Source organism: Oncorhynchus keta, chromosome 28, assembly GCF_023373465.1.
Source record: "Oncorhynchus keta strain PuntledgeMale-10-30-2019 chromosome 28, Oket_V2, whole genome shotgun sequence".
Classification (NCBI taxonomy): domain Eukaryota; kingdom Metazoa; phylum Chordata; class Actinopteri; order Salmoniformes; family Salmonidae; genus Oncorhynchus; species Oncorhynchus keta.
Window position 1 is genome coordinate 7,375,578 of NC_068448.1, and position 27,233 is coordinate 7,402,810.

The 27,233-nt window shown below is 43.9% G+C and overlaps 1 protein-coding gene across 1 annotated transcript; it reads right to left on the bottom strand.

Moving 5' to 3' along the window:
• Positions 1–319: 319 nt before the first annotated feature.
• On the bottom strand, positions 320–20,789 carry dnase1l1l (deoxyribonuclease I-like 1-like). The gene is made up of 9 exons (XM_035739898.2): positions 20,708–20,789; positions 20,296–20,452; positions 15,379–15,467; positions 15,036–15,122; positions 14,761–14,888; positions 1,316–1,428; positions 1,014–1,171; positions 776–872; positions 320–667 (listed from the first exon to the last, which is right to left on the bottom strand). The coding sequence occupies exons 2-9, from the start codon at positions 20,431–20,433 to the stop codon at positions 587–589; spliced, it is 891 nt and encodes a 296-aa protein (XP_035595791.1). The 5' UTR covers positions 20,434–20,452; positions 20,708–20,789; the 3' UTR covers positions 320–586.
• Between the last annotated feature and the right edge of the window lie 6,444 nt (positions 20,790–27,233).

Consider the following 27,233-nt stretch of genomic DNA (forward strand, 5'->3'; position numbering starts at 1 on the left):
AATGTCCACCAGAACTGTTAACTGAGAATTGAATGTTCATTTCTCTACCATAAACCAGCCCAGGACCTCCACATCCGGCTTCTTTACATGCAGGATCTTCTGAGACCAGCCACCAGGACAGCTGATGAAACCGAGGAGTATTTCTGTCTGTAATAAAGCCCTTTTGTGGGGAAAAACTCATTCTGATTGGCTGCGCCCCTGCACAGTCATGTGAAATCCATAGATACGGGCCTAATGAATTTATTTAAACTGACTGATTTCCTTATGTTAGTCTGAGTTAGGGATTAATCCAAAGTAGAATTCATTCTACATCACAATATTTAGATATCCAATATATTACGTTTATTAGTCTCTGTGCAGACAAAGACACAGTTTGTTTATTTTCCTTAATAGTATATACAGTTTGGTACAGTATAAATTCCAACAAAAATCACTCTTAATTTTTTTTTCGAAACTTTTTTTTTCGAAACTACATAATTTAATTTAAGTACCTAAAATAATTTGAAATAAATAAATACAACTGAAATAATTGGGAGTAAAAACATGATTGCAATGGTTGTTGGTAATGTTGATGGTGCAGTGGGGTCTAAAGTTCATGGCGCAGGAGATAGCGATGGATGGGCTTCAGGTCAACTTCTACTGGGAAGTGGTCGCTGACTTCCAAGGCCTAAATGTAAACAAACACATCATCAAAATCGGTCAATCAAAAAATAATACAGGTTCATTTGAACTTATATTATACATATCAACTGATTTAAAATGTCTGAGAAGTTACCTCTTCTTCAGTAAGGTGGAACTCCTCTTTAAAGTTGAAGGGTTTAGCTGAATCTGGAACTATCCCAGAGATCATCTCTCTGCCATGAATAACTATCCTGGAGTATGACGTACAGAGAGAGAGGAGACATATAATGATTACAGCAAGAAGAAGCTTCACCCACAGATAAACATACAGAACACATGTACCAGCACGCATCCAAGTCTTCTACAATGATTCTATTGTATGGGTCACTGACCTGTCGTAAGCGCAGTGTGTCTTCTGCCGAACGGTTGTATCCTGTTCATCTCCAATCAGCCAGCGGAACTTGGGGTCGCTTCTCAAACGCACAGCTCTAAAGCCCTTGATGGTGATGTAGCTGCAGGCTGCGTTCAGGTCCCCTAAGATCACCACATTCTAGAGGAAGATAGATGACCAGTATCAAACAAATAAACACAAAATAGTTAGTTATTATCAAGAGAAAGAGGAAGGAATAAAATGCTAGAAATCTGAGGAGCTTCTAGTAATATTATCTGATATCAATGATTTAAACCAACTAACCTCAGTCTTCCACTTCTTGCAGATCCCATTGAAAACAGTGTAGAGTTCATCGATCTCTTTCATTGCCGTTTTGGGACAGGTGTGTTGGCCCACCAAGACAAAATCCTTCACCACTGCAGAAGGAGAGATTTAAAAGAAATTCCTCTTATATCATTTATAATTTTGGGAGTTTGATAGGAGTATCTTAGCCTTGTCCCAGATCTATTTCTGACAGTGTTGTCGAGTCTGGTCTCGAGACCACATGTTGAGTGTCATGATCTTGTCTCGGTGTCGGATACATTTTTACTCAGTTTTGACTCGGTCTCGGACAGTGAGGACTTATCATTTCCTCCCAAGACCAGCGGAATATTTGTATTTGTATTTATTATGGATCCCCATTACATTACATTTCACAACAGATTTCGCAACACATTAAGTGTGTTCCCTCAGGCCACTACTCTACTACTACATATCTACAACACAAAATCCATGTGTACATGTTGTATAGTGCGTATGTTATCATGTGTGTGTGTGTGTGTCTCTTCACAGTCTGCAGATTTTTTATGTTTTTTTTTTTTTAAATCAAATTTTACTGCTTGCACGATTTATTTGATGTGGAATAGAGTTACATGTAGTCATGTCTCTATGTAGTACTGTGTGCCTCCCATAGTCTGTTCTGGACTTGGAAGAGACCTTTGTTGGCATGTCTTGTGGGGTATGCATGGGTGTCTGAGCTTTGTGCTAGTAGTCTAAACAGACAGCTCGGTGCATTCAACATGTCAATACCTCTAACAAATACAAGTAGTGATGAAGTCAATCCCTCCTCTACTTTGAGCCAGAAGAGATTGACATGCATGTTATTAATGTTAGCTCTCTGTGTATATTTTAAGGGCCCACTGTGCTGCCATGTTCAGGGCCAATTGTAATTTTCCTAAGTCCCTCTTTGTGGCACCTGACCACACGACTGAACAGTAGTCCAGGTGTGACAAAACAGTGCTTTATTATGGAAAGACCCCAGCTTAGCTACTGTTGCATCAATAGGTTTTGACCATGACAGTTGACCTGAACTGCCTCAATTTCCACATTATTCATTACAAGATTTAGGGTTTAGTGAATCATTTGTCCCAAATACAATGCTTTAAGTTTTTGAAATATTGAGGACCAACTTATTTCTTGCCACCCATTCTGAATCTGACTGCAGCTCTTTGTTAAGTGTTGCAGTGATTTAACTTGCTGTGGTAGCTGACGTGTTTAGTCATCAGCATTAAGAAAATGCTAAAAAAGCATGGATAAAGGTTAAAAAACATACATAGACACACAGACCTTAACTCAGAGCCAGTGGCATGTCATTAGTAAAGACTGAAAAAAAGTAAAAGGGGCCTAAACAGCTGCCCTGGGGTATGCCTGACTCTACTTGGATTATGTTGGCGAGGCTTCCATTAAAGAACACCCTCTGTGTTCTGTTAGACAGGTAACTCTCAATTCACAGTATAGCAGGGGATGTAAAGCCATAACACATCCGTTTTTCCAACAGCAGGTTATAATCAATAATGTCAAAAGCTGCACTGAAGTCTAACAAAACAGCTCCCACAATCTTTTTATTATCAATTTCTCTCAAATTTCTCTCCTTCCCTATAAGCATGCTGAAAACCTGTTAATTTGTTTACTGTGAAATATCTGGTCAAACACCATTTTCCCCAAAAGTTTACTAAGGGTTGGTAACAGGCTGATTGTGTCACACCCTGATCTGTTTCACCTGTCTTGTGCTTGTCTCCACCCACCACCAAGTGTCTCCCACCTTCCTCCATTATCCCTGTGTACTTATACCTGCATTTTCTGTTGGTTTGTTGCCAGTTCATCTTGTCAAGTCTTACCAGCATGTTTTCCAGTATCTCTAGTTTCTGTTTTCTAGTCGTCCCAGTTCTGCCCTGAGCCTGCAGGCCGTTCTGTCCCATATTGACGCTGCCTTGGATTACTGACCCTTGACCTGCCGTTTGCCTGTCCCCTGTTTTGTAATAAACATCTGAGATTCAAACTGTCTGCTTCCTGTGTCTGCATCTGGGTCTTATCCTGAGTCGTGTTAGATTGATCGGCTGTTTGAGCCAGTAAAGTGTGCTTTTCTATTCTTGGGTAGTGGAATGACTTTTACTTCCCTCCAGGCCTGAGGGTACACACTTTCTAGTAGGCTTAGATTGAAGAGATGGCTAATTGGAGTGGCAATTTCCACTATCATCCTCTGTCATTTTTCATCCAAGTTGTCAGGTCATTGTTGATAGACAATTGTTTCACCTCTTACACACTCCACGAATTGCAAAATTACGTTTTTTTTCCTTCATAATTTGGTGAGTAATGCTTAGATATGAAGGTTCAGAATTTGTGGCTGTCATGTGATGTGATTGTGATGCCATGTCTAAGTTTGCTAATCTTGCCAATTAAAAAAATTATTAAAGTAGTTGGCAATATCAGTGGGTTTTGTGACAAATGAGCCATCTGATTCAATGAATGATGGAGCCGAGTTTGCCTTTTTGCCCAAAGTTTCATTTAAGGTGCTCCAAAGCTTTTTACCATCATTCTTTATATCATGTATCTTGTTTTATAGTACAGTTGTATTCTTGTTGTTGTTGGGTTTAGGCACATGATTTTCTCAATTTACAGTACGTTTGCCAAACGGCTGTGCAGCCAGACTTATTTGCCATTCCTTTTGCCTCATCCCTCTCAACCATACAATTTTTCAATTCCTCATTAATCCTCAGCGATTTAACCGTTTTTACAGTCATTTTCTTAATGGGTGAATGTTTAGCGTTAGTTCAGCGTCTGGTTGCTCCTCATTATACACCACAGATCTTCAACATAGGAATCACTACAAAACATATTGTATGTCCTCTTATACATTATATAAGGTCCAGCCTTTGGAACTTTGGTTTTCCTAGATATGGCTACTGTATTGTGATCACTACATCCGATGGATCTGGATACTGCTTTACAGCACCTTTCTGCAGCATTAGTAAAGATGTGATCAATACGTGTTGATGATTTCATTCCTGTGCTGTTTGTAAATGTCCTGGTAGGTTGACTGATAACCTGAACTAGGTTACAGGCACTGGTTACAGTTTGAAACTTTTTCCTGAGTGGGCAGCTTGATGAAAGCCAGTCAATATTCAGGTCACCCAGAAAATGTACCTCTCTGTTGATGTCACAAATTATCAAGGATTTCTCACAAACTCAGAAAAAAAAAGAAACGTCCCTTTTTCAGGACCCTCTCTTTCAAAGATAATTAGTAAAAATCTAAATAACTTCACAGATCTTCATTGTAAAGGGTTTAAACACTGTTTCCCATGCTTGTTCAATGAACCCTAAACAATTAATGAACATGCAGTGCTCAGACATGTCCGCAATAGGCTGAGAGAGGCTGGACTGAGGGCTTGTAGGCAGGTCCTCACCAATAATGTTGCCTATGGGCACAAACCCACCGTCGCTGGACCAGACAGAGCTCACAAAAAGTGCTCTTCACTGACGAGTCGTCGGATTTGTCTCACCAGGGATGATGGTCGGATTTGCGTTTATCGTCAAAGGAATAAGGGTTACACCAAGGCCTGTAGCCTGGAGCGGGATCTATGTGGAGGGTCCGTCATGGTCTGGGGCGGTGTGTCACAGCATCATCGGACTGAGCTTGTTGTCATTGCAGGCAATCTCAATGCTGTGCATTACAGGGAAGACATCCTCCTCCCTCATGTGGTATCCTTCCTGCAGGCTCATCCTGACATGACCCTCCAGCATGACAATGCCACCAGCCATACTGCTCTTTCTGTGCGTGATTTCCTGCAAGAGAGGAATGTCAGTGTTCTGCCATGGCCAGCGAAGAGACCGGATCTCAATCCCATTGAGCACGTCTGGGACCTGTTGGATCGGAGGGTGAGGGCTATGGTCATTCCCCACAGAAATGTCTGAGAACTTGCAGGTGCCTTGGTGGAAGAGTGGGGTAACATCTCACAGCAAGAACTGGCAAATCTGTTGCAGTTCATGAGGAGAAGATGCACTGCAGTACTTAATGCAGCTGGTGGCCACACCAGATACTGACTGTTACTTTTGATTTTGACCCCCCTTTTGTTCAGGGACACATTATTCCATTTCTGTTAGTCACATGTCTGTGGAACTTGTTCAGTTTATGTCTCAGTTGTTGAATCTTGTTATGTTCATACAAATATTTACACATGTTAAGTTTGCTGAAATAAACGCAGTTGACAGTGAGAGGACGTTTATTTTTTTTGTTGAGTTTATTATCCAGATACTGACTGTTAGCACTTGGTGGTCTATAGCAGCCTCTTACAAAAATGGGCTTTAGGTGAGGCAGGTGAACCTGTTACCATATTACTTCAACAGCATTTGACATGAGATCCTCTCTAAACTTGACAGGAGTATGACACTGAACATAAATGGCAACACCTCCACCATTGGCATTCCTGTTTCATCTGAAGATGTTGAAATCATGTTTTGCTACCACTGTATCATTAAATGTACTGTATTATCTAAGTGAGTTTAAGAGATAGTCAGTATATTAATGTTATATGTTACTAGCAAGTTATTGAATTCATGAGCCTTTTTTATTAGGCTACATATGTTAATGTATATGTTAATTTGGTGCAGCAGGTAGCCTAGTGATTAGAGCATTGGGTCAGTAACCGAAAGGTTGATGCATTGAATCCCAAGCTGACAAGGTAAAAAGCTTTCGTGCTACCCCTGAACAAGGCTGTTCCCCAGTAGACCGTCATTGTAAATAAGAATTTGTTCTTAACTGACTCGCCTAGTTAAATAAGTGTGCTATTTTTTAGCACTTTTCTGGGATTCTTGATTGTTTTTAATCGCTTTACAGGGAGACTTATCAGAGGTAGATATGACAGTGTTATTTTTGTTTGAGCTGATAGTGCAGGGTGAGCTGCACACAGTGGACCTCCTAATAGGGCCCACCGCCTCAGTGCTAACAGTATAACTCAGGTTCATAGGCGCAAGATTACTGCATACAATATCTGTAGGATTAACAGAGGTATTCAGGGGAGTTAAGAGGGGACATAAATTAGGTTGCTTACATTATTGCCAATGACCCATAGCAGCACTATGACAACTCAGCGACACAATGGTAGGGATCCTCTCAGCTGGGTTTTGGTTCACTAGTAAGTCATTGTCTCAACACAGCCTTGAAATGCACGGACAGGGTCCAGGAGCCAAGATGACTTGGATGGACTCCACATCATTTCTGTAGACCCGTTCTGTTTCCAGAAGGTGTTATTTATAGAGGCCAACAACGCTACAGTAGACTTAGGTGTGTAATGCCAGTAGCTTGATGAATATTTCACAGTAGCGGCACAGCGATGTTATCGGGCCTGCAATAATTGGCCGCTTTAAAAAATATATATATCTTTCAGACCTAGAATCAGTTCTTTAAAATCAATTTTCAGCAGTTCCGAGCTAGCCCTCCGAATGTCGTTTGACCCCAACATGGACTACGACAGCGTCAGTCCGCCTGTGTCAGCCCCCAGCAGCTGCCGTAGAATGGTAGGAAGCAGCCTTGTAATGACCTGTACTCAAGCTCCAGGATAGTATAGGGTTTCTCCCCCCCCGGAACTGAGATGTTTCTCACCATAGAGCTGCAGGTGACAGCTGGTGAAGTAGAAGGAGTAAAAAACTCATACAGTAATTATCAGCTTTCATTCAGTCAGCGCATAAAACTGCTTCACCAGGCCAAATATATATGTTTTTTATTTAACTAGGCAAGTCAGTTAAGAACAAATTCTTATTTACAATGAAGGCCTACCCCAGCTAAACCCTCCCCTGACAATGCTGGGCCAATTGTGCGCTGGTCTATGGGACTCCCGATCGATCACAGCCGGTTGTAATACAGCCCGGGATCAAACCAAGGTCTGTAGTGACGCCTCTAGCACTGAGATGCAGTGCCTTAGACCGCTGCGCCATTCGGGAGCCCAATATAGACACATTCATGAAACAATATCTTAGCCCATTGAAACCTGGGCCTCCTACTTTACTCATAACATTACTGTTCTTTAATTTAATTGAAAAATATCCTCAAAACTTTGTCTCTCTTGCTGGTAGCTCAGCGGAGTTGAGTGGTTGGAAATACAGCTCATCACTCACGCGCACCGCTCCATGTCCTTTACTACGGCTCTGTTAAAAACTGCTCCATACTAAAAAACAATCCCGTTACAATTTCGCTCCATTCATTTAAAATCACAATTTAACCAGCACCCATCTATTTTTGTGACTACCTGGATCTACCATTTGGTATTTAAGTATTGAAACTAAACCATGTGGATTTGAATTAAAATTATTTGAATAGACATGAAAAGGTGAATGCAAGAAGCGTACACCATTTCAAATAGGCTACATGTCATTTTAAACAGCATATAAACAGCCGTTCTACCAGTCACATTCGGTTAAAGGTCCCCAAAGCACACACATCTCTGGGTCGCTCCTCTTTTCAGTTCTTACTGACAGTTGAGGTTGCTTCGCGTGATGTATTGTTGTCTCTACCTTCTTACTCTTTGTGCTGTTGTCTGTACCATGTTTTGTGCTTCTACCATGTTGTGCTGCTACCGTGTTCTTGTCATGTTGTGTTGCTAACATGCTGTGTTGTCATATGTTGCTGCCATGCAGGTCTCTCTTTATGTAGTGTTGTGGTGTCTCTCTTATCGTGATGTGTGTTTTGTCCTATATTTGTATTTGATTTTAAATTTTTATTCCCAGCCCCGTCCCCGCAGGATGCCAATTACCTTCTGGTAGGCCGTCATTGTAAATACGAATGTGTTCTTAGAGCTAAGGAACGGAAATGAATTATTAAGGCTATATTATTTAAATTAGTTCAAGGCTATAGCCTACAAATGAATACATTGTGAAGTATTTGCGTGCGCGACATAATTGGCTGGTGGAGACATAAAGCGCGCAGCATTTAAACAACATTTCGTTGTATTAAATAATTATAGTCTATACTTTGCGCATATAGGCTGTGACTTACTTAGAATTAAATAGCCTACAAATTAAACCAAAAAATACTTATTATTGCCTTTTGAATTAATCTTATTTTTTTTTAATTCATTTTTAAAATTCAAAAGACACTCGCACATCTGAGCAATCTTTTTTTTTGCAGGTGCATGGTAACAGTAGAACAAGATGAAGGAAAAAAGAAACCGCACACTGCTCTTGATGGTATCAGGCTCTTTTACGCCCTCTTCCAAATGGTAGCTTTAAATGCAGAGGATGCGCACAGTGCAACAATATGATGAAGTGTGAATATGTCCGCCACCCACATACAGGAAAACGCTTCCAAATAAATGACATCATTACGTGTTCCACCACCCATGTTATTTACATTATTAAATGTCCACGTGGGCTGTGCTATGTAGGTAAAACTTCTCGTTCGCTCAAACAGAGAATTAGTGAACATAAAAGTTCAATCAGGAGAAACGACAGGGATTATCCAGTCGCAGTGCATTTTAATGACCTGAAGCATGACATTTCTACCTTTAGATTATGTGGCATTGAGCAAGTTAAGATATCAGACAGGGGAGGTGATATTAATATTAATAATTTCCTAAAGGACTTAATGCTGAAATGCCTATGTATGTTATGTTGTGAATTTGAACATGAATTTTGCCCCTATTTAAAATGACCCTGATGTTTTTCGTACGATGTACCCAATGATGAATGAAAACTTGCTCGGTAGGTCGATGTCCTCATTGTGGTTTTACAGACGTGTTTAATACATCGTATTTACACACTTTATTTGAATATTGATAAAATGCATATTGTTATATTTGGTAGCACTTATTTGTTTTTCCTTCGCCTGCAACCCCATTCGACGCGTGGAACGGATGTGGGTGGGGCTAGGTCTACTTAAGGGTGCTAATTTAAAAATAAACTCACAAAAGCTCTGAATGTGGCCGATACGTAAGCTTATTAAATATCAGTTATACTATCAAGAACAGTGTGCGGTTTCTTTATTCCTTCATCTTGAATTCTTTAGAAACACGATTTTGGCCAGTCTGTGACTTCCGGCTCATGCGATGGTGGACGGAGGAGAACAGGTGTTGTGCTGAAAATCTCCCCCCTGCCAGAATCCACCCCTTGGCGTTCTTCATTACTGCGACTTGCTTGCTAGTTGAGATTTCTGCTATTCATTCCGTTGTCAGTTTCGCCTAGATTTCACCTGATCTTAGTAACAGAAAGTATTTGTGTCTGCAGTTTTCGTTTTGGATATTTGTTTCAAGTGTATATGGCGGTTCTAGCTTGTATGGCGACCTTGCCTGCCAACATTTTACTCCCTCTGTTTAATATAACACCCATACATCCATTATTCATTTCCGATGCCTATCCTGACGCGAAGTTTGTTCTACAGAAAGTATTGGACTCTAGCCACAAAATAGAAGGGGGAATTCCAGCAGGGGGAGATTTTCGGCACAACCGGCCAGCAGCGGAATATTTCCTCTACACACTTGCAGATACACCAGGGATGCGAAACACCCCCCTTAGCCACTCCTGCCAGGCTGGGCAGATCAAATGGAAAGCTCCTTGAACGTGGGAATATGCCAGGCCTATTGTTTCAAAATCAATTATGGCCTATTGTATAGATAATAACGAAAATGAACGAGAAGTTTAAGATATCAGATTTTCAGCTTATAAACACCTCTCTACAATAACACACGTAGTTATCTACCCACCTCATTCCTTTATTCCAGCATGTGCACGTAGTAAAGTACACCAGCATACTTTTGAGACGTCTTTTCAGATTCCACAATGATTTAGTTGTGGATGTTTCATGTAGCCAGCATGTAACAACTGTCATTTCCCACGGATAGAACAACGGCATCCGGTCTGTAACCTAACAGTTTAGCACCATACCAGCAGGTGGCATCCAAGCCTTAAACATACCAGTGGACACGACATAACCACACTCCTTCTCTTGCTCTTGGACCTCATCTTTCACCTTGATTTAGCACATGTATTTAAAAAACAAAATCTGTTTATTTAGCGAATTCTATGACAGTAGCTAAAGCAAGGGGCTATCATCAGCTCACAATTAGACTACAATTGTAGTCACAGTCCAACAACACAGTCCCCATAGTCCAACAACACAGTCCCCATAGTCCAACAACACAGTCCCCATAGTACAACAACACAGTCCCCATAGTCCAACAACACAGTCCCCATAGTCCAACAACACAGTCCCCATAGTCCAACAACACAGTCCCCATAGTCCAACAACACAGTCCCCATAGTCCAACAACACAGTCCCCACAGTCCAACAACACAGTCCCCATAGTCCAACAACAGTCCCCACAGTCCAACAACACAGTCCAACAACACAGTCCCCATAGTCCAACAACACAGTCCCCATAGTCCAAAAACACAGTCCCCATAGTCCAACAACAGTCCCCATAGTCCAACAACACAGTCCCCATAGTCCAACAACACAGTCCCCATTGTCCAACAACAGTCCCCATAGTCCAACAACACAGTCCCCATAGTCCAACAACAGTCCCCACAGTCCAACAACACAGTCCAACAACACAGTCCCCATAGTCCAACAACACAGTCCCCATAGTCCAAAAACACAGTCCCCACAGTCCAACAACACAGTCCCCATAGTCAACAACAGTCCCCACAGTCCCCACAGTCCAACAACACAGTCCCCACAGTCAACAACACAGTCCCCATAGTCCAACAAACAGTCCCCATAGTCCAACAACACAGTCCCCATAGTCCAACAACACAGTCCCCACAGTCCAACAACACAGTCAACAACACAGTCCCCACAGTCCAACAACACAGTCCCCACAACAACAGTCCCCCAGTCCAACAACACAGTCCAACAACACAGTCCCCATAGTCCAACAACACAGTCCCCATAGTCCAACAACACAGTCCCCATAGTCCAACAACACAGTCCCCATAGTCCAACAACACAGTCCCCATAGTCCAACAACACAGTCCAACAACACAGTCCCCAACAAACACAGTCCCCAGTCCCCAACAACACAGTCCCCAGTCCAACAACACAGTCCCCAACAACACAGTCCCCATAGTCAACAACAGTCCAACAAACAGTCCCATAGTCCAACACAGTCCCCACAGTCCAACAACACAGTCCCCATAGTCCAACAACACAGTCCCCATAGTCCAACAACACAGTCCCCATAGTCCCCAACAACACAGTCCCCACAGTCCAACAACACAGTCCAACAACACAGTCCCCATAGTCCAACAACACAGTCCCCACAGTCCAACAACACAGTCCCCATAGTCCAACAACAACACAGTCCCCATAGTCCAACAACACAGTCCCCAGTCCAACAACACAGTCCCCAAGTCCAAACAGTCCCCACAGTCCAACAACACAGTCAACAACACAGTCCCCAGTCCAACAACACAGTCCCCAGTCCAACAACACAGTCCCCCAACAACACAGTCCCCATAGTCCAACAACACAGTCCCCACAGTCCAACAACACAGTCCCCATAGTCCAACAACACAGTCCCCACAGTCCAACAACACAGTCCCCATAGTCCAACAACAGTCCCCACAGTCCAACAACACAGTCCAACAACACAGTCCCCATAGTCCAACAACACACATAGTCCAACAACACAGTCCCCATAGTCCAACAACAGTCACCATAGTCCAACAACACAGTCCCCATAGTCCAACAACACAGTCCCCATAGTCCAACAACAGTCCCCATAGTCCAACCACACAGTCCCCATAGTCCAACAACACAGTCCCCACAGTCCAACAACACAGTCCCCATAGTCCAACAACACAGTCCCCACAGTCCAACAACAGTCCCCACAGTCCAACAACACAGTCCCCATAGTCCAACAACACAGACCCCACAGTCCAACAACACAGTCCCCATAGTCCAACAACACAGTCCCCATAGTCCAACAACACAGTCCCCATAGTCCAACAACACAGTCCCCACAGTCCAACAACACAGTCCCCATAGTCCAACAACACAGTCCCCATAGTCCAACAACACAGTCCCCATAGTCCAACAACACAGACCCCACAGTACAACAACACAGTCCCCACAGTCCAACAACACAGTCCCCATAGTCCAACAACACAGTCCCCATAGTCCAACAACACAGCCCCCACAGTACAACAACACAGTCCCCACAGTCCAACAACACAGTCCCCATAGTCCAACAACACAGTCCCCACTGTCCAACAACACAGTCCCCATAATCCAACAACACAGTCCCCATAGTCCAACAACACAGTCCCCATAGTCCAACAACACAGTCCCCATAGTCCAACAACACAGTCCCCATAGTCCAACAACACAGTCCCCATAGTCCAACAACACAGTCCCCACAGTCCAACAACACAGTCCCCATAGTCCAACACAGTCCAACAACACAGTCCCCACAGTCCAACAACACAGTCCCCATAGTCCAACAACACAGTCCCCATAGTCCAACAACACAGTCCCCATAGTCCAACAACACAGTCCCCATAGTCCAACAACACAGTCCCCACAGTCCAACAACACAGTCCCCATAGTCCAACAACACAGTCCCCATAGTCCAACAACACAGTCCCCATAGTCCAACAACACAGCCCCCACAGTACAACAACACAGTCCCCACAGTCCAACAACACAGTCCCCATAGTCCAACAACACAGTCCCCACAGTCCAACAACACAGTCCCCATAGTCCAACAACACAGTCCCTAAATCCAGATTAAATTAAAGAAAGCTACAATATTGTTACGCCCTGATCTGTTTTCACCTGTCCTTGTGATTGTCTCCACCCACTCCAGGTGTCGCTGATTTTCCCCCAGTGTATTTATCCCTGTGTTTCCTGTCTCTCTGTGCCAGTTGATCTTGTATGTTTTTCCAAGTCAACCAGCGTTTTTCCTATTCTCCTTTTTCTAGTCCTCCCGGTTTTAACCCGTGCCTGTTTCTGGACTCTACACCCGCCTGCCTGACCATTCTGCCTGCCTTGACCACGAGCCTGTCTGCCACTCTGTACCTCCTGGACTCTGATCAGGTTTTGACATATTTTCCTGTCCACGACCATTCTCTTGCCTACCCCTTTGGATTAATAAACATTGTAAGACTCCAACCGTCTGCCTCCTGTGTCTGCATCTGGGTTTCACCTTGTGTCGTGATACAGTATTATATAGAGCCATTATTGCATGGAACTCCCGTCCATCTCATATGGCTCAAATGAACAGCAAACCTGGTTTCAAAAACAGATGAAGCAACACCTCATGGCACAAAGCCTCTCCCCTATTTGACCTAGATAGTTTGTATGTATGTTTTGATATGTATGTCTTTTTAAACTGATGTAGTTCTGTCCTTAAGCTGTTGTTGTCTATTAACGTTCTGTATTATGTCATGTTTCATGTTGTGTGGACCCCAGGAAGCTGCGGCTTTTTTTTGCAACAGCTAATGGGGATCCTAATAAAGCAACAACCACAACCACAACCACACTGTTCACACAACCCTATGGTAGCCTAACACCATCACTATCACCAAAAGCGACAAGTGTGACACGTCCAAGGATGTGTGTAACGGACTCGTGATGCTATAAAGACAGCGCCCATAATACCAGCGCACTCCATATAGGAGTGCATTTTTTGTAAAACACATCAGACCGATATAATTGTTTTCATTTAACTAGGGAAACCAGTTCAGAACTAAATTATTTTCACCATTCTGTATGTCTGAAGAATCCATATGTTCTTCTGAAATATGAACTTGGAAATCCTGGACTTGTTGAAGTCTTATTATTGTGTCGATTTGACAAAATTACATTCATGATCTTGAGTTGAACTCACATTTTTCTGTTCAAGGTGTCTAGGTGTTGAATCGGTCTCGCCTCCCTCCGGTCTAGGTCTTGAATCGGTCTCGCCCCCCTCCGGTCTAGGTCTTGAATCGGTCTCGCCCCCCTCCGGTCTAGGTCTTGAATCGGTCTCGCCCCCCTCTGGTCTAGGTCTTGAATCGGTCTCCCCTCCGGTCTAGGTCTTGAATCGGTCTCGCCCCCCTCCGGTCTAGGTCTTGAATCGGTCTCGCCCCCCTCCTGTCTCGAATCCCCTCCCCTCCGGTTTAGGTCTTGAATCGGTCTCGCCCCCCTCCTGTCTCGAATCGTTCTCGCCCCCCTCCGGTTTAGGTCTTGAATCGGTCTCACCCCCCCCCCCCCACCCCCGGTCTAGGTCTTGAATCGGTCTCGCTTTAGGTAGACACGAAAACAACACTGCTGTCTTGACAACCCCATATGGTCACATGGCTGGCAAGACAGCACAAGCAGATGTGAGACCAGGCTAGGACTATCTGTCTAAGGTATCCTAAAATCCTTTAACACGTGGCATGTTCCTATCTCCAAATTGCATGATATGAGATTATATGACATTATAACTTAAGACAGTGATTGATATATGGAAAGTTCTCACAGGTAGTGGGTGAGTGAAACCGGACAATGAAAGGCTCTCTGGAGAAAACCTCAGTGTCGTTATTCGTCCCCTCTCCTCCCTCTAGCTCAGGATACTGGCAATGCTCTCGGACCTGCAGCACATCTTTCCTAGAGATGATTCAAGCCAATTAATCAATCAACCAATCAAACGAGAGAGAGTATACGAGAAATTAGGAGTGCTGCAGTGTTTTAAAGATTCTCATCTAAAATGTAAAGTTTAATGTAAAAGTCTGTGTAAAAATGTAAACGGCTTACTTGTAAATGTAGACATATTGCTCTTTGTAGGTTTTCTTCCCCAGTCTCTTACTCTCCACGTAGGAGTATGCATGCGATTTGTCAAAGCTGACGGTGGAAAGACAAACAGACATCAGGTGACGATTAGAACCCTAACCCTGATAAGACTTCATCTGTACATACTGTATATATCTTATAAAGGATTCATTCTGTAAAGGTGGACCCCGCTGTATATAGCCTGTATTGTTGCCATATTACTTCAGTAAGTAAACATGTTAACCTGACTCACTCTCTCTGCCTCATCCATATCTAAAAACATGACACGCATTTTAAAAAATGGTCAACAACCCCCCGTGTTATGTACCTGTTAAGATCCTTCACCAGTGTAGGTATGGCTTCGCCTTTTGCATCTCGAACCTCCTGGATCAAACACAGGTCACAGCGAGCAAGAATCTGGGAAGGGGAGGGAAACAGCTTTTGGTTATATTGTTGGATATCAAAAATACCATAATAATGAACACAGAATAGTTGTGACCAGAGTTCGTGAGCCGAGATGAGCAGTTGGAAATCACGCTCATCGCTCATGGTGCTTCATGTATTTTCCTACCGCTCCAAGCCTCCACTAAACACGCTCCATGCGCACAGGAGAAAAAAAAATGCAAATTCACTCCATTCATTAAAATCACAATTTAAGCAACACCCATCTATTTTTGTGACTACCTGGACGTACCCATTTGTATTTAAATATTGAAACCAAACCATGTGGATTTGAATGAAAAGTATTTGAATAAACATGGAAATGTGAATTTAAGAAGCGAACATAATTTCAAATAGGTTACATGTCATATTCATTAAACAGCATATAAACACCCTATATATGTCAGAAGCCAGACAGGGAGCCTAAGAAGGAACGCAAATTAATTATTTAGGCTATATTATTTTAAGGCTATAGCCTACAAATAAATACATTGTGAATGATTTGCGATTGCGACATAATAGGCTGGTAGGGACATAAAGCGCGCAGCTTTTAAACAACATTTCGTTGTATTAAATCATTACAGTCTATAAATTGCGCATATAGGGTGTGACCTTACTTAAATACACATTAAACGAAAAAGGAGAATTATTAGTGCCTTTGAATTCGTTTTTAGAATTCGTATTTAGAAACACGAGTTTGACCAGTCTGTGGCTTCAGACTCATGCGATGGCGCTTGGAGAGCCGGTGTTGTGCTGAAAATCTCCCCCCTGACAGAATTTTGTCAACCCCCCTTCGCGTGAACGCGCACGAACTCAATTCTTCATTGCTTCGACTTGCTTGCAAATTGAGAGTTCTGATCACGTTAGGCTGCGTTTCATTTTTTTTTATGTTGGTGTGATCGCTGGGAGGCACTAGTAATGTCTGCAGTTTTCGGTTTGGCTATTTGCTTCAAGTGTATTAGTCTATAAATATAAATGCATCATCTCTCCCATGTCTTATTGTTCTGAAATGTTTATTGCTTGCCTACATTTTCTCCATCCTCTATGTTTAATATAACAACACATACATTCATTATTCATTTCGGTTGCCTACGTGAAGTTTGTTCTATTTTAAAGTATTTGACTCGGATGTGTGCCACAAAAAGAACTTGACTCTAGCCACAAAATTAAGGAAATTAGAAGGGGGGAGGAAAAATAAAATGAAACGCAGCCTAACGTGAACAGAAATCTCAACTAGCAAGCAAGTCGCAGCAATGAAGAATTGCGTGCGTGTGCGTTCACACGAAGGTGAGGGGGGATTCTGGCAGGGGGGAGATTTTCGGCACAACACCAGCCGACAGCGGAGAACTTTCTCTCCACACCTGCAGAGCCACTGGGGATGCTAAACAGCCGTTTGGCCAGTCTTGCCAGGCTAGGCAGAGACACAGAGTTGTTTCTACACATTTCTATAGGTAGGCCTAAAGGTTTTTAGACAAAATAACCCAATCAAAACGGAAAGCTCCTTGAACGTGGGAATATGCCTGGCCCATTGGGCCAAAATCAATTATGGCCTATTGTTTAGATAATAGAACAAAAATGAACGAAACACAGTGGTCGCCAATCGACTGGTCGATCTTTAAGGCATCCTAGTCGAACACCAAATATTTCTGTAGAAAAGCCAACGAAAGACAAAGGCTTTTGAGCTCAACTAAAGGCTGTTTACTTGTAGTTTTCCAGCAGTCTAGTTGTTTAGTAGTAGCTGTCTAGTTGTTTAGTAGTAGCTGTCTGGTTGTTTAGTAGTAGCTGTTTAGTTGTTTAGTAGTAGCTGTCTTGTTGTTTAGTAGTAGCTGTCTAGTTGTTTAGTAGTAGCTGTCTAGTTGTTTAGTAGTAGCTGTTTAGTTGTTTTGCAGTAGCTGTCTAGTTTAGCTGTTTAGTTGTTTAGTAGTAGCTGTTTAGTTGTTTAATAGTAGCTGTTTAGTTTAGTAGTTTAGTTGCAGCTGTTTAGTTGTTTAGTAGTAGCTTGTCTGGTTGTTTAGTAGTAGCTGTTTAGTTGTTCAGTAGTAGCTGTTTAGTTGTTTAGTAGTAGCCATTTGGTTGTTTAGTAGTAGCTGTCTAGTTTAGTTGTTTAGTTGCAGCTGTTTAGTTGTTTAGTAGTAGCTTGTCTGGTTGTTTAGTAGTAGCTGTTTAGTTGTTTAGTAGTAGCTGTTTAGTTGTTTAGTAGTAGCTAGTTTAGTTGTTTAGTAGTAGCTGTTTAGTTGTTTAGTAGTAGCTGTTTAGTTGTTTAGTAGTAGCTGTTTAGTTGTTTAGTAGTAGCTGTTTAGTTGTTTAGTAGTAGCTGTTTAGTTGTTTAGTAGTAGCTGTTTAGTTGTTTAGTAGTAGCTGTTTAGTTGTTTAGTAGTAGCTGTTTAGTTGTTTAGTAGTAGCTGTTTAGTTGTTTCGTAGTTGTTGTTTAGTAGTAGCTGTTTAGTTGTTTAGTAGTAGCTGTTTAGTTGTTTAGTAGTAGCTGTTTAGTAGTAGCTGTTTAGTTGTTTCGTAGTAGCTGTTTAGTTGTTCAGTAGTAGCTGTTTAGTTGTTTAGTAGTAGCTGTCTGGTTTAGTTGTTTAGTAGTAGCTGTCTGGTTGTTTAGTATTAGCTGTTTAGTTGTTTCGTAGTAGTTGTTTAGTAGTAGCTGTCTGGTTTAGTTGTTTAGTAGTAGCTGTTTAGTTGTTTAGTAGTAGCTGTTTAGTTGTTTCGTAGTAGCTGTTTAGTTGTTTAGTAGTAGCTGTTTAGTTGTTTAGTAGTAGCTGTTTAGTTGTTTCGTAGTAGCTGTTTAGTTGTTTCGTAGTAGCTGTTTAGTTGTTTAGTAGTAGCTGTCTGGTTTAGTTGTTTAGTAGTAGCTGTTTAGTTGTTTAGTAGTAGCTGTTTAGTTGTTTAGTAGTAGCTGTTTAGTTGTTTAGTAGTAGCTGTTTAGTTGTTTAGTAGTAGCTGTTTAGTTGTTTAGTAGTAGCTGTTTAGTTGTTTAGTAGTAGCTGTCTGGTTTAGTTGTTTAGTAGTAGCTGTCTGGTTGTTTAGTATTAGCTGTTTAGTTGTTTCGTAGTAGATGTTTAGTAGTAGCTGTCTGGTTTAGTTGTTTAGTAGTAGCTGTTTAGTTGTTTAGTAGTAGCTGATTAGTTGTTTAGTAGTAGCTGTTTCTAGTTGTTTAGTTGTTTAGTCGTAGTTGTTTAGTTGTTTAGTAGTAGCTGTCTAGTTTAGTTGTTTAGTAGTAGTTGTCTAGTTGTTTAGTAGTAGCTGTTTAGTAGTAGCTGTTTAGTAGTAGCTGTCTAGTTTAGTTGTTTAGTAGTAGTTGTCTAGTTGTTTAGTAGTAGCTGTTTAGTTGTTTAGTAGTAGCTGTCTGGTTTAGTTGTTTAGTAGTAGCTGTCTAGTTTAGTTGTTTAGTAGTAGCTGTTTAGTTGTTTAGTAGTAGCTGTCTGGTTTAGTTGTTTAGTAGTAGCTGTCTGGTTTAGTTGTTTAGTAGTAGCTGTCTAGTTTAGTTGTTTAGTAGTAGTTGTTTAGTTGTTTAGTAGTAGCTGTTTAGTAGTAGCTGTCTAGTTTAGTTGTTTAGTAGTAGTTGTCTAGTTGTTTAGTAGTAGCTGTTTAGTAGTAGCTGTCTGGTTTAGTTGTTTAGTAGTAGTAGTCTAGTTGTTTAGTAGTAGTTGTTTAGTAGTAGCTGTTTAGTAGTAGCTGTCTAGTTTAGTTGTTTAGTAGTAGCTGTTTAGTTGTTTCGTAGTAGCTGTCTGGTTTAGTTGTTTAGTAGTAGCTGTCTAGTTGTTTAGTAGTAGTTGTTTAGTAGTAGCTGTTTAGTTTAGTTGTTTAGTAGTAGCTGTCTAGTTTAGTTGTTTAGTAGTAGTTGTCTGGTTGTTTAGTACTAGTTTAGTTGTTTAGTAGTAGTTGTCTGGTTGTTTAGTACTAGTTTAGTTGTTTAGTAGTAGTTGTCTGGTTGTTTAGTAGTAGTTTAGTTGTTTAGTAGTAGCTGTCTAGTTTAGTTGTTTAGTAGTAGCTGTTTAGTTTAGTTGTTTAGTAGTAGTTGTCTGGTTGTTTAGTACTAGTTTAGTTGTTTAGTAGTAGTTGTCTGGTTGTTTAGTACTAGTTTAGTTGTTTAGTAGTAGTTGTCTGGTTGTTTAGTACTAGTTTATTTGTTTAGTAGTAGCTGTCTGGTTGTTTAGTTCTAGTTTAGTTGTTTAGTAGTAGTTTAGTTGTTTAGTAGTAGCTGTCTGTCACGTCGTAATAATGATGGTTGGACCAAGGCGCAGCGTACGTAGAGTTCCACATATTTTAATGAACAAAGTGAAACTTAAGAAAAATACAAAACAATAAAGACCAAACGAACCGTGACGACAAATGCTGTGCTAACAGGCAACTAAACATAAACAATATCCCATAATCCACAGGTGGGAAAAATGCTACTTAAATATGATCCCCAATTAGAGACAACGATAACCAGCTGCCTCTAACTGGGAATCATACAAATCACCAACATAGAAAATCAAACCTAGAACCCCACATAGAAAACATAAACTAGAACAAAACCCTAGTCACGCCCTGAACTACTCTACCATAGAAAATACAGGTTTTCTATAGTCAGGACGTGACACTGTCTAGTTTAGTTGTTTAGTAGTAGCTGTCTAGTTGTTTAGTAGTAGCTGTTTAGTTTAGTTGTTTAGTAGTAGCTGTTTAGTGGTAACTGTTTAGTTTTGTTGTTTAGTTGTAGCTGTCTAGTTTAGTAGTAGCGGTCTAGTTTAATTGTTTAGTTGTAGCTGTTTAGTTTAGGCGTTTAGTTTTAGCTATCTTCACAGTTCTTGTCTCTTACCTTGATCAGAATTCCCATAATCTTTTTGTTGTTGGCTTTCGCTTCCCCAAAGCTCTGAACGTTAAAGGCACAGATTTTCAGTGACATTGCAACGTGCCACAGTCCCACAGAACACGTAACGAGAACTGGCCACTTCATTCTGTTTTGAATAGGAATTCTGTAAACACGGAAAAACAGTAGAGCTGCTCAAAATTATGTTTGAATTGTGACAACATAAAAACATTTTCTTGGGCCTGTAATTGTCTGGGGTTATAGATAATCATCCATAATTAAGTTTGTACTAGATCAGCTGTGTAGCTTAAAGTTGAAATTTCCGTTGTATAATATGTAATTCATATTGTGTAATAATCTGTAATATTCATCAAATTAGACATCATTAACATTACTAATTTGAAATCAGAATATCTCTTACCCTCTGTGCCAGTTTGTCAGGTAGGTCAGCCCTAGTGGAGTGAAGAGCCATCTCCTGAATGCCCTGTCCTGTGGTATATTGGGAACATACAGGTAACGTAGAGGGTGAAAGACATGAGATCTGCGTCCCAAACAGCACCCTATTCCATTACCCCCTACTGTCTGTTACCCATAGGGCTCTGGTCAAAAGTAGTGCACTATATAGGGAACAGGGTGCAATTTGGGACAGGGGACAGAGGGCAGGGGTCTTTTGTGCTGTGTCAGTGGGAAATTCAGAATGGAGCTCTATCTGGAAACGTTTGAACACAGTGGTACAATGGACTCCATCACACATTCAGAAACTTCTGCTTCTGACTGACTGACTACGCACGCACGCACGCACGCACGCACGCACGCACGCACGCACGCACACACACACACACACACACACACACACACACACACACACACACACACACACACACACACACACACACACACACACACACACACACACACACACACACACACACACACACACACACCACGTTGGCTACACCACACGTTGGCTACACCACACACACAGGCACAATGGACTCCATCACACATTCAGGAACTTCTGCTTCTGACTGACGATTGTCTCAAAGGTGAAGGGCTGCCCAACAATAGACCAGAGAGAAACCATATGATACTCGGACTATGAATAAAAGACTGGCAATCATTCTTCTAAATCTGTGAGCAAGATCAAGGGTTTTCAAACTTTTTCATGTCAAGGACCCCGAACTATGATCAGCCCCCGGCCGAGAATGCCCAACGGAATATTTTCACCCTGTGCATTGTAGCCGTTCGACGTTACATTTTAAGATTTCAGAGGGATACCCCCTACTGCCTCTGACCTGGTGGATTCACTAAACAGAGAACATCCCTGGTCATCCCTACTGCCTCTGACCTGGTGGACTCACTAAACAGAGAACATCCCTGGTCATCCCTACTGCCTCTGATCTGGTGGACTCACTAAACAGAGAACATCCCTGGTCATCCCTACTGCCTCTGACCTGGTGGATTCACTAAACAGAGAACATCCCTGGTCATCCCTACTGCCTCTGATCTGGAGGACTCACTAAACAGAGAACATCCCTGGTCATCCCTACTGCCTCTGATCTGGCAGGACTCACTAAACAGAGAACATCCCTGGTCATCTCTACTGCCTCTGATCTGGAGTCTCACTGAAACAGAGAACATCCCTGGTCATCCCTACTGCCTCTGATCTGGAGGACTCATGAAACAGAGAACATCCCTGGTCATCCCTACTGCCTCTGATCTGGAGGACTCATGAAACAGAGAACATCCCTGGTCATCCCTACTCTGATCTGGAGGACTCATGAAACATGAAATCCACTGTCATCCCCTCTCTTTGAATCTGCCTCTCTTTCTTCTCTTCTCTCTCTCTCTCTCTCTCTCTCTCTCTCTCTCTCCCGTGTTTGTGTGGGCGTGGTTCCCAATCTCGGCCTGATTGTCTGCGCCAGCTGGAACCACTTATCTTCCCTTTATATGTTCTGTAACCAGTGTTTCTTGTTGTCAGATCGTTGTTACTTCCCTGAGGTTGTGTCGTGTGTCTGTGCTCTTCTCTCGCCGCCCTTGTGTGGATTATCTGCTGTGCTCCTTCCTACCCATCCGGACACACTCCCCTGGATTTCTCAGCACGCTATCATTGGAAGATGCGCCCTAGTCCCTGGGTCGGATTCCGTCTGAGTACAGTCTGTCTGTCCTGTTGCTGTTGTAAACTGTATTCATTAAACCATCGTTGCTTGCATCTTGCATCCGCCTCTGTGTTGTCACAGAACGATCTGACCAAACCATGGATGCAGCGAGTTCAACGAGTCTGACCGAATTCATTTCCCGCAGTATCACGAGAATGGATCAACAAGAGGAGAACATCTCCAGCACAGGTCGGGCAGTACAAGCCCTTGCGACGCAGGTAGCCCAGCTGATCCAACAATTACAACATCTGAGGGGTTCCGCTGCGCCACCTACACCGGCAGTTCAAACCGCCCCGCCAGAGCCGGATTCCCAGCTAGAGCCACGGCTACCGACACCAGAGGGTTATTCAGGTGATCCTGACTATTGCAGAGCCTTTCTTACGAGATGTTCCATGCATTTCTCGTTGCAGCCACGGACCTTCAACCGTGAACAGTCTAAGGTAGCATTCGTACTCACACTGCTATCAGGCAAAGCAGCTCTTTGGGGAACGGCGGTGTGGGCGAACCAGGACCCATGCTGCACCTCTTTCCAGACACTCTCCAAGGAGATGAGAAGGGTCTTCGATCGGGCCGTGGCGGGTAGGGAGGCGGCCAGACTACTCGCTGACCTTCGCCAAGGAGACCGTTCAGTATCGGAATACTCCATCCAATTCCGCACTCTGGCCGCAGAGTGTCAGTGGAACGAGGAGGCGCAGTGGGACATGTTCCTGCATGGGCTGGAGGACCGGATCCAGAAGGAGATTTATGTTCTGGACCTTCCCAGGAGTTTAAATGGACTAGTGGAACTAGCCTTGAGGGTCGACGCTCGTCTGAGTCGTATTGGCCGCCGAGCATGCCCTAACAGACCGTATAACGACACGGAGGGCGGGCATGCCAGCGGCGGGAACACGGCCAGTTCAGCCTCCGCTCACGAACCCATGCAGCTGGGGAGAGCTCGCCTCCCGGGAAGAGGAGAGGCGGAGATCCCAAGGACTCTGTCTCTACTGTGGTAGAGCAGGCCACTTTATCCACTCCTGCCCGGTAAAAGATCAGGCCCGGTAGTAAACATGAGGCTACTATCGGGTGGTGTCACCACAGAGAAGACCTCATCATCTACTCTCCTCCCGGTAAGACTAAGATGGGCCACCCACACGCACGACACCCAAGCCTTACTGGACTCAGGAGCAGAGGGTAATTTCATGGACTTCAAGCTCGCTCACAAACTCCAGATTCCTATCACCTCACTCACGCACAAGATATCCGTCAACGCTCTCAATGGTCAAGAACTCCCAACATTTCTCACACCACTGAACCTATCACACTCATCACTTCTGGCAATCACACTGAGACACTATCATTTCTACTCATGGACTCACCCCTTGCACCATTAGTTCTCGGCCACCCTTGGCTCACCTAACACAACCCCAGAGTTGACTGGGGTCATAACTCTATATCCATGTGGAGTAACAAGTGTCTTGAGTCCTGTTTAGTGTCTGCCTGTTTGTCTGTGTCTGATTCTGTGTTTCTAGAGGAGGCAGTGGATTTGTCTAACGTGCCCGTTGAATACCTCGACTTGAAGGAGGTGTTCAGTAAGTCCCGTGCTGCTTCTCTTCCTCCGCATCGTCCCTATGACTGTGCAATAGAATTATTGCCAGGTGAGTCTCCGCCTAAAGGCAAGTTATATTCACTCTCTGTTCCTGAGAGGGAGGCTATGGAGAGATACATCTCTGATTCTCTGGCATCTGGATTCATTCGTCCTTCCTCTTCTCCAGCGGGGGCGGGGTTCTTCTTTGTGGGAAAGAAGGACGGATCTCTGCGTCCTTGCGTTGATTACCGTGGGTTGAATAACATCACAGTGAAGAATACCTATCCCTTACCGTTGATGTCCTCAGCCTTTGAAAGGTTACAGGGAGCATCCGTGTTCACTAAGTTGGATTTACGTAATGCATATCATTTGGTTCGCATAAGGGGGGGGACGAATGGAAGACCGCGTTTAACACCCCCAGAGGGCACTTCGAATATTTGGTCATGCCTTTTGGGCTATCCAACTCCCCAGCGGTTTTCCAGGCACTCGTCAATGACGTGCTGAGAGATATGATTGATCAGTTCATATATGTTTACCTGGATGACATACTGATTTTTTCTTCTTCTCTCCAGGAACACGTTCAGCACGTCAGACGAGTGCTTCAGAGGTTGTTGGAGAATGGACTTTTTGTCAAGACGGAGAAATGCATTTTTCATGCACAATCCGTTCCATTCCTAGGTTACATCGTCTCGACTGAAGGTATTCGCATGGATCCTGACAAGGTTAAAGCTGTGGTGGATTGGCCAAGCCCAGATTCCCGTAAGGCCCTACAGAGGTTTCTGGGATTCGCCAATTTCTACCGGCGTTTCGTTCGCAACTTTAGTCAGATAGTCGCTCCTCTTACCGCCTTAACCTCCCCCAGAGTGCCGTTCAGGTGGTCCGATACAGCCGAGGCTGCATTCGCCAAACTCAAGAGCCGCTTTGTTTCGGCTCCCATCCTCATAGCTCCCGATCCCTCGCGTCAGTTCGTAGTAGAGGTGGACGCTTCAGAGGTGGGGGTAGGTGCGGTACTTTCCCAACGTTCCTCTTCTGACGACAAGATGCACCCTTGTGCGTTCCTTTCCCATCGGTTATCACCTGCGGAACGCAACTACGACATTGGCAACAGAGAGTTGTTGGCAGTGAAGTTAGCACTGGAGGAGTGGCGCCATTGGTTAGAGGGTTCGGGGTACCTTTTTATAGTTTGGACCGATCACAAAAATTTGGAATATATCAGAACCGCTAAGCGACTCAACTCCAGACAGGCGCGGTGGGCACTCTTTTCGGACGTTTTGACTTCTCTCTCTCGTATCGCCCGGGTTCCAAGAATGTCAAACCCGATTCCCTTTCTCGCATTTTTGACCATTCCGAACGCCCATCCACTCCCGAGTACATCCTACCCGGGTCCCTAGTGGTATCCACACTCACATGGGAGGTTGAATCGAGGGTCAAAACGGCCTTAGAAGGGGTAACGCCTCCGCCCGGTTGCCCGCCTAATCGGTTGTTTGTGCCGGAGGGGTGTCGGTCCGATGTTATTCGGTGGGGCCATTGCTCCAACGTAGCGTGTCATCCAGGAGTCAGCCGCACTAGCTTTTGGTTAAGCAACGCTTTTGGTGGCCACTGATGGCTCGTGACATTCACAGTTTTGTCTTGGCTTGCTCGGTTTGTGCCACTGGGAAGACTTCTAATCGACCCCCAGATGGGTTACTCCAACCGCTGTCGGTCCCTTCGAGACCCTGGTCCCACATCGCGCTAGATTTTGTTACCGGCCTCCCGCCCTCCCAGGGCAAGACGGTGGTGTTGACCGTGGTGGACCGGTTCTCGAAGGCGGCTCATTTTATTCCCTTGCCTAAATTACCATCTGCCAAGGAGACAGCGGTAGCTGTCGTGGATCACGTCTTTCGCTTACATGGCCTGCCGATGGACGTAGTTTCTGACAGGGGGCCCCAATTTGTGTCCAAGTTTTGGCAAGAGTTTTGTAGGTTACTGGGAGCGAGTGTCAGCCTGTCTTCAGGGTTTCATCCCCAGAGCAACGGTCAAACGGAGAGGGCCAACCAAGATTTGGAGAGAGTGTTGCGATGTTTGGTTTCTAAGAATCCCTCTTCCTGGAGTCAACAACTCTCTATGGTTGAGTACGCTCACAATTCGTTGCCAGTGGCAGCTACGGGTCTCTCTCCGTTTGAGTGTAGTTTAGGTTACCAGCCACCTATCTTTCCCAGTACGGAGTCCGAGGTCACTGTTCCTTCCGCTCACGCTTTCATCCAGAGGTGCCGTCACGCATGGAGCAGAGCCCGTGAGACTCTTCTCCGGGTGGGGCGCGCACCAAGGCTAAGGCCGATCGCCACCGGTCGAAGCCTCCGGTATACGTCGTTGGCCAAAGAGTGTGGCTTTCTACTAAGAACATTCCACTCCGATCCGTTTCGAACAAACTTGCCCCCAAATTTATCGGCCCGTTCAGAGTCACCAGGATCATTAGTCCGGTGGCGGTCCGGCTCAAGCTTCCTCCGGCGTATAGGAGAATTCATCCTACCTTTCATGTGTCTAAAATAAAACCTGTGTTTCAGGCACGCATTAACCCGCCGGTCCCGGTTCCCCCGCCGCCACGACTTGTTGATGGGGAACCCACCTTTTCTGTCAATTGTATTTTGGACTCTAGAAGGAGGGGACGCGGATTCCAGTACCTGGTGGACTGGGAGGGTTACGGCCCGGAGGAGAGAAGTTGGGTACCTGCTAGGGACATTCTGGATCACTCCCTTATCGATGATTTCAATCGACAGGTAAATTCGCCTGGGAACGCCAAGAGGCGTTCCTAGGGGGGGGGGTATTGTCACGGTTCATGAATCCACTGCCTCTCTTTCTCTTTCTCTTTCTCTCTCTCTCTCTCTCTCTCTCTCTCCCGTGTTTGTGTGGGCGTGGTTCCCAATCTCGGCCTGATTGTCTGCGCCAGCTGGAACCACTTATCTTCCCTTTATATGTTCTGTAACCAGTGTTTCTTGTTGTCAGATCGTTGTTACTTCCCTGAGGTTGTGTCGTGTGTCTGTGCTCTTCTCTCGCCGCCCTTGTGTGGATTATCTGCTGTGCTCCTTCCTACCCATCCGGACACACTCCCCTGGATTTCTCAGCACGCTATCATTGGAAGATGCGCCCTAGTCCCTGGGTCGGATTCCGTCTGAGTACAGTCTGTCTGTCCTGTTGCTGTTGTAAACTGTATTCATTAAACCATCGTTGCTTGCATCTTGCATCCG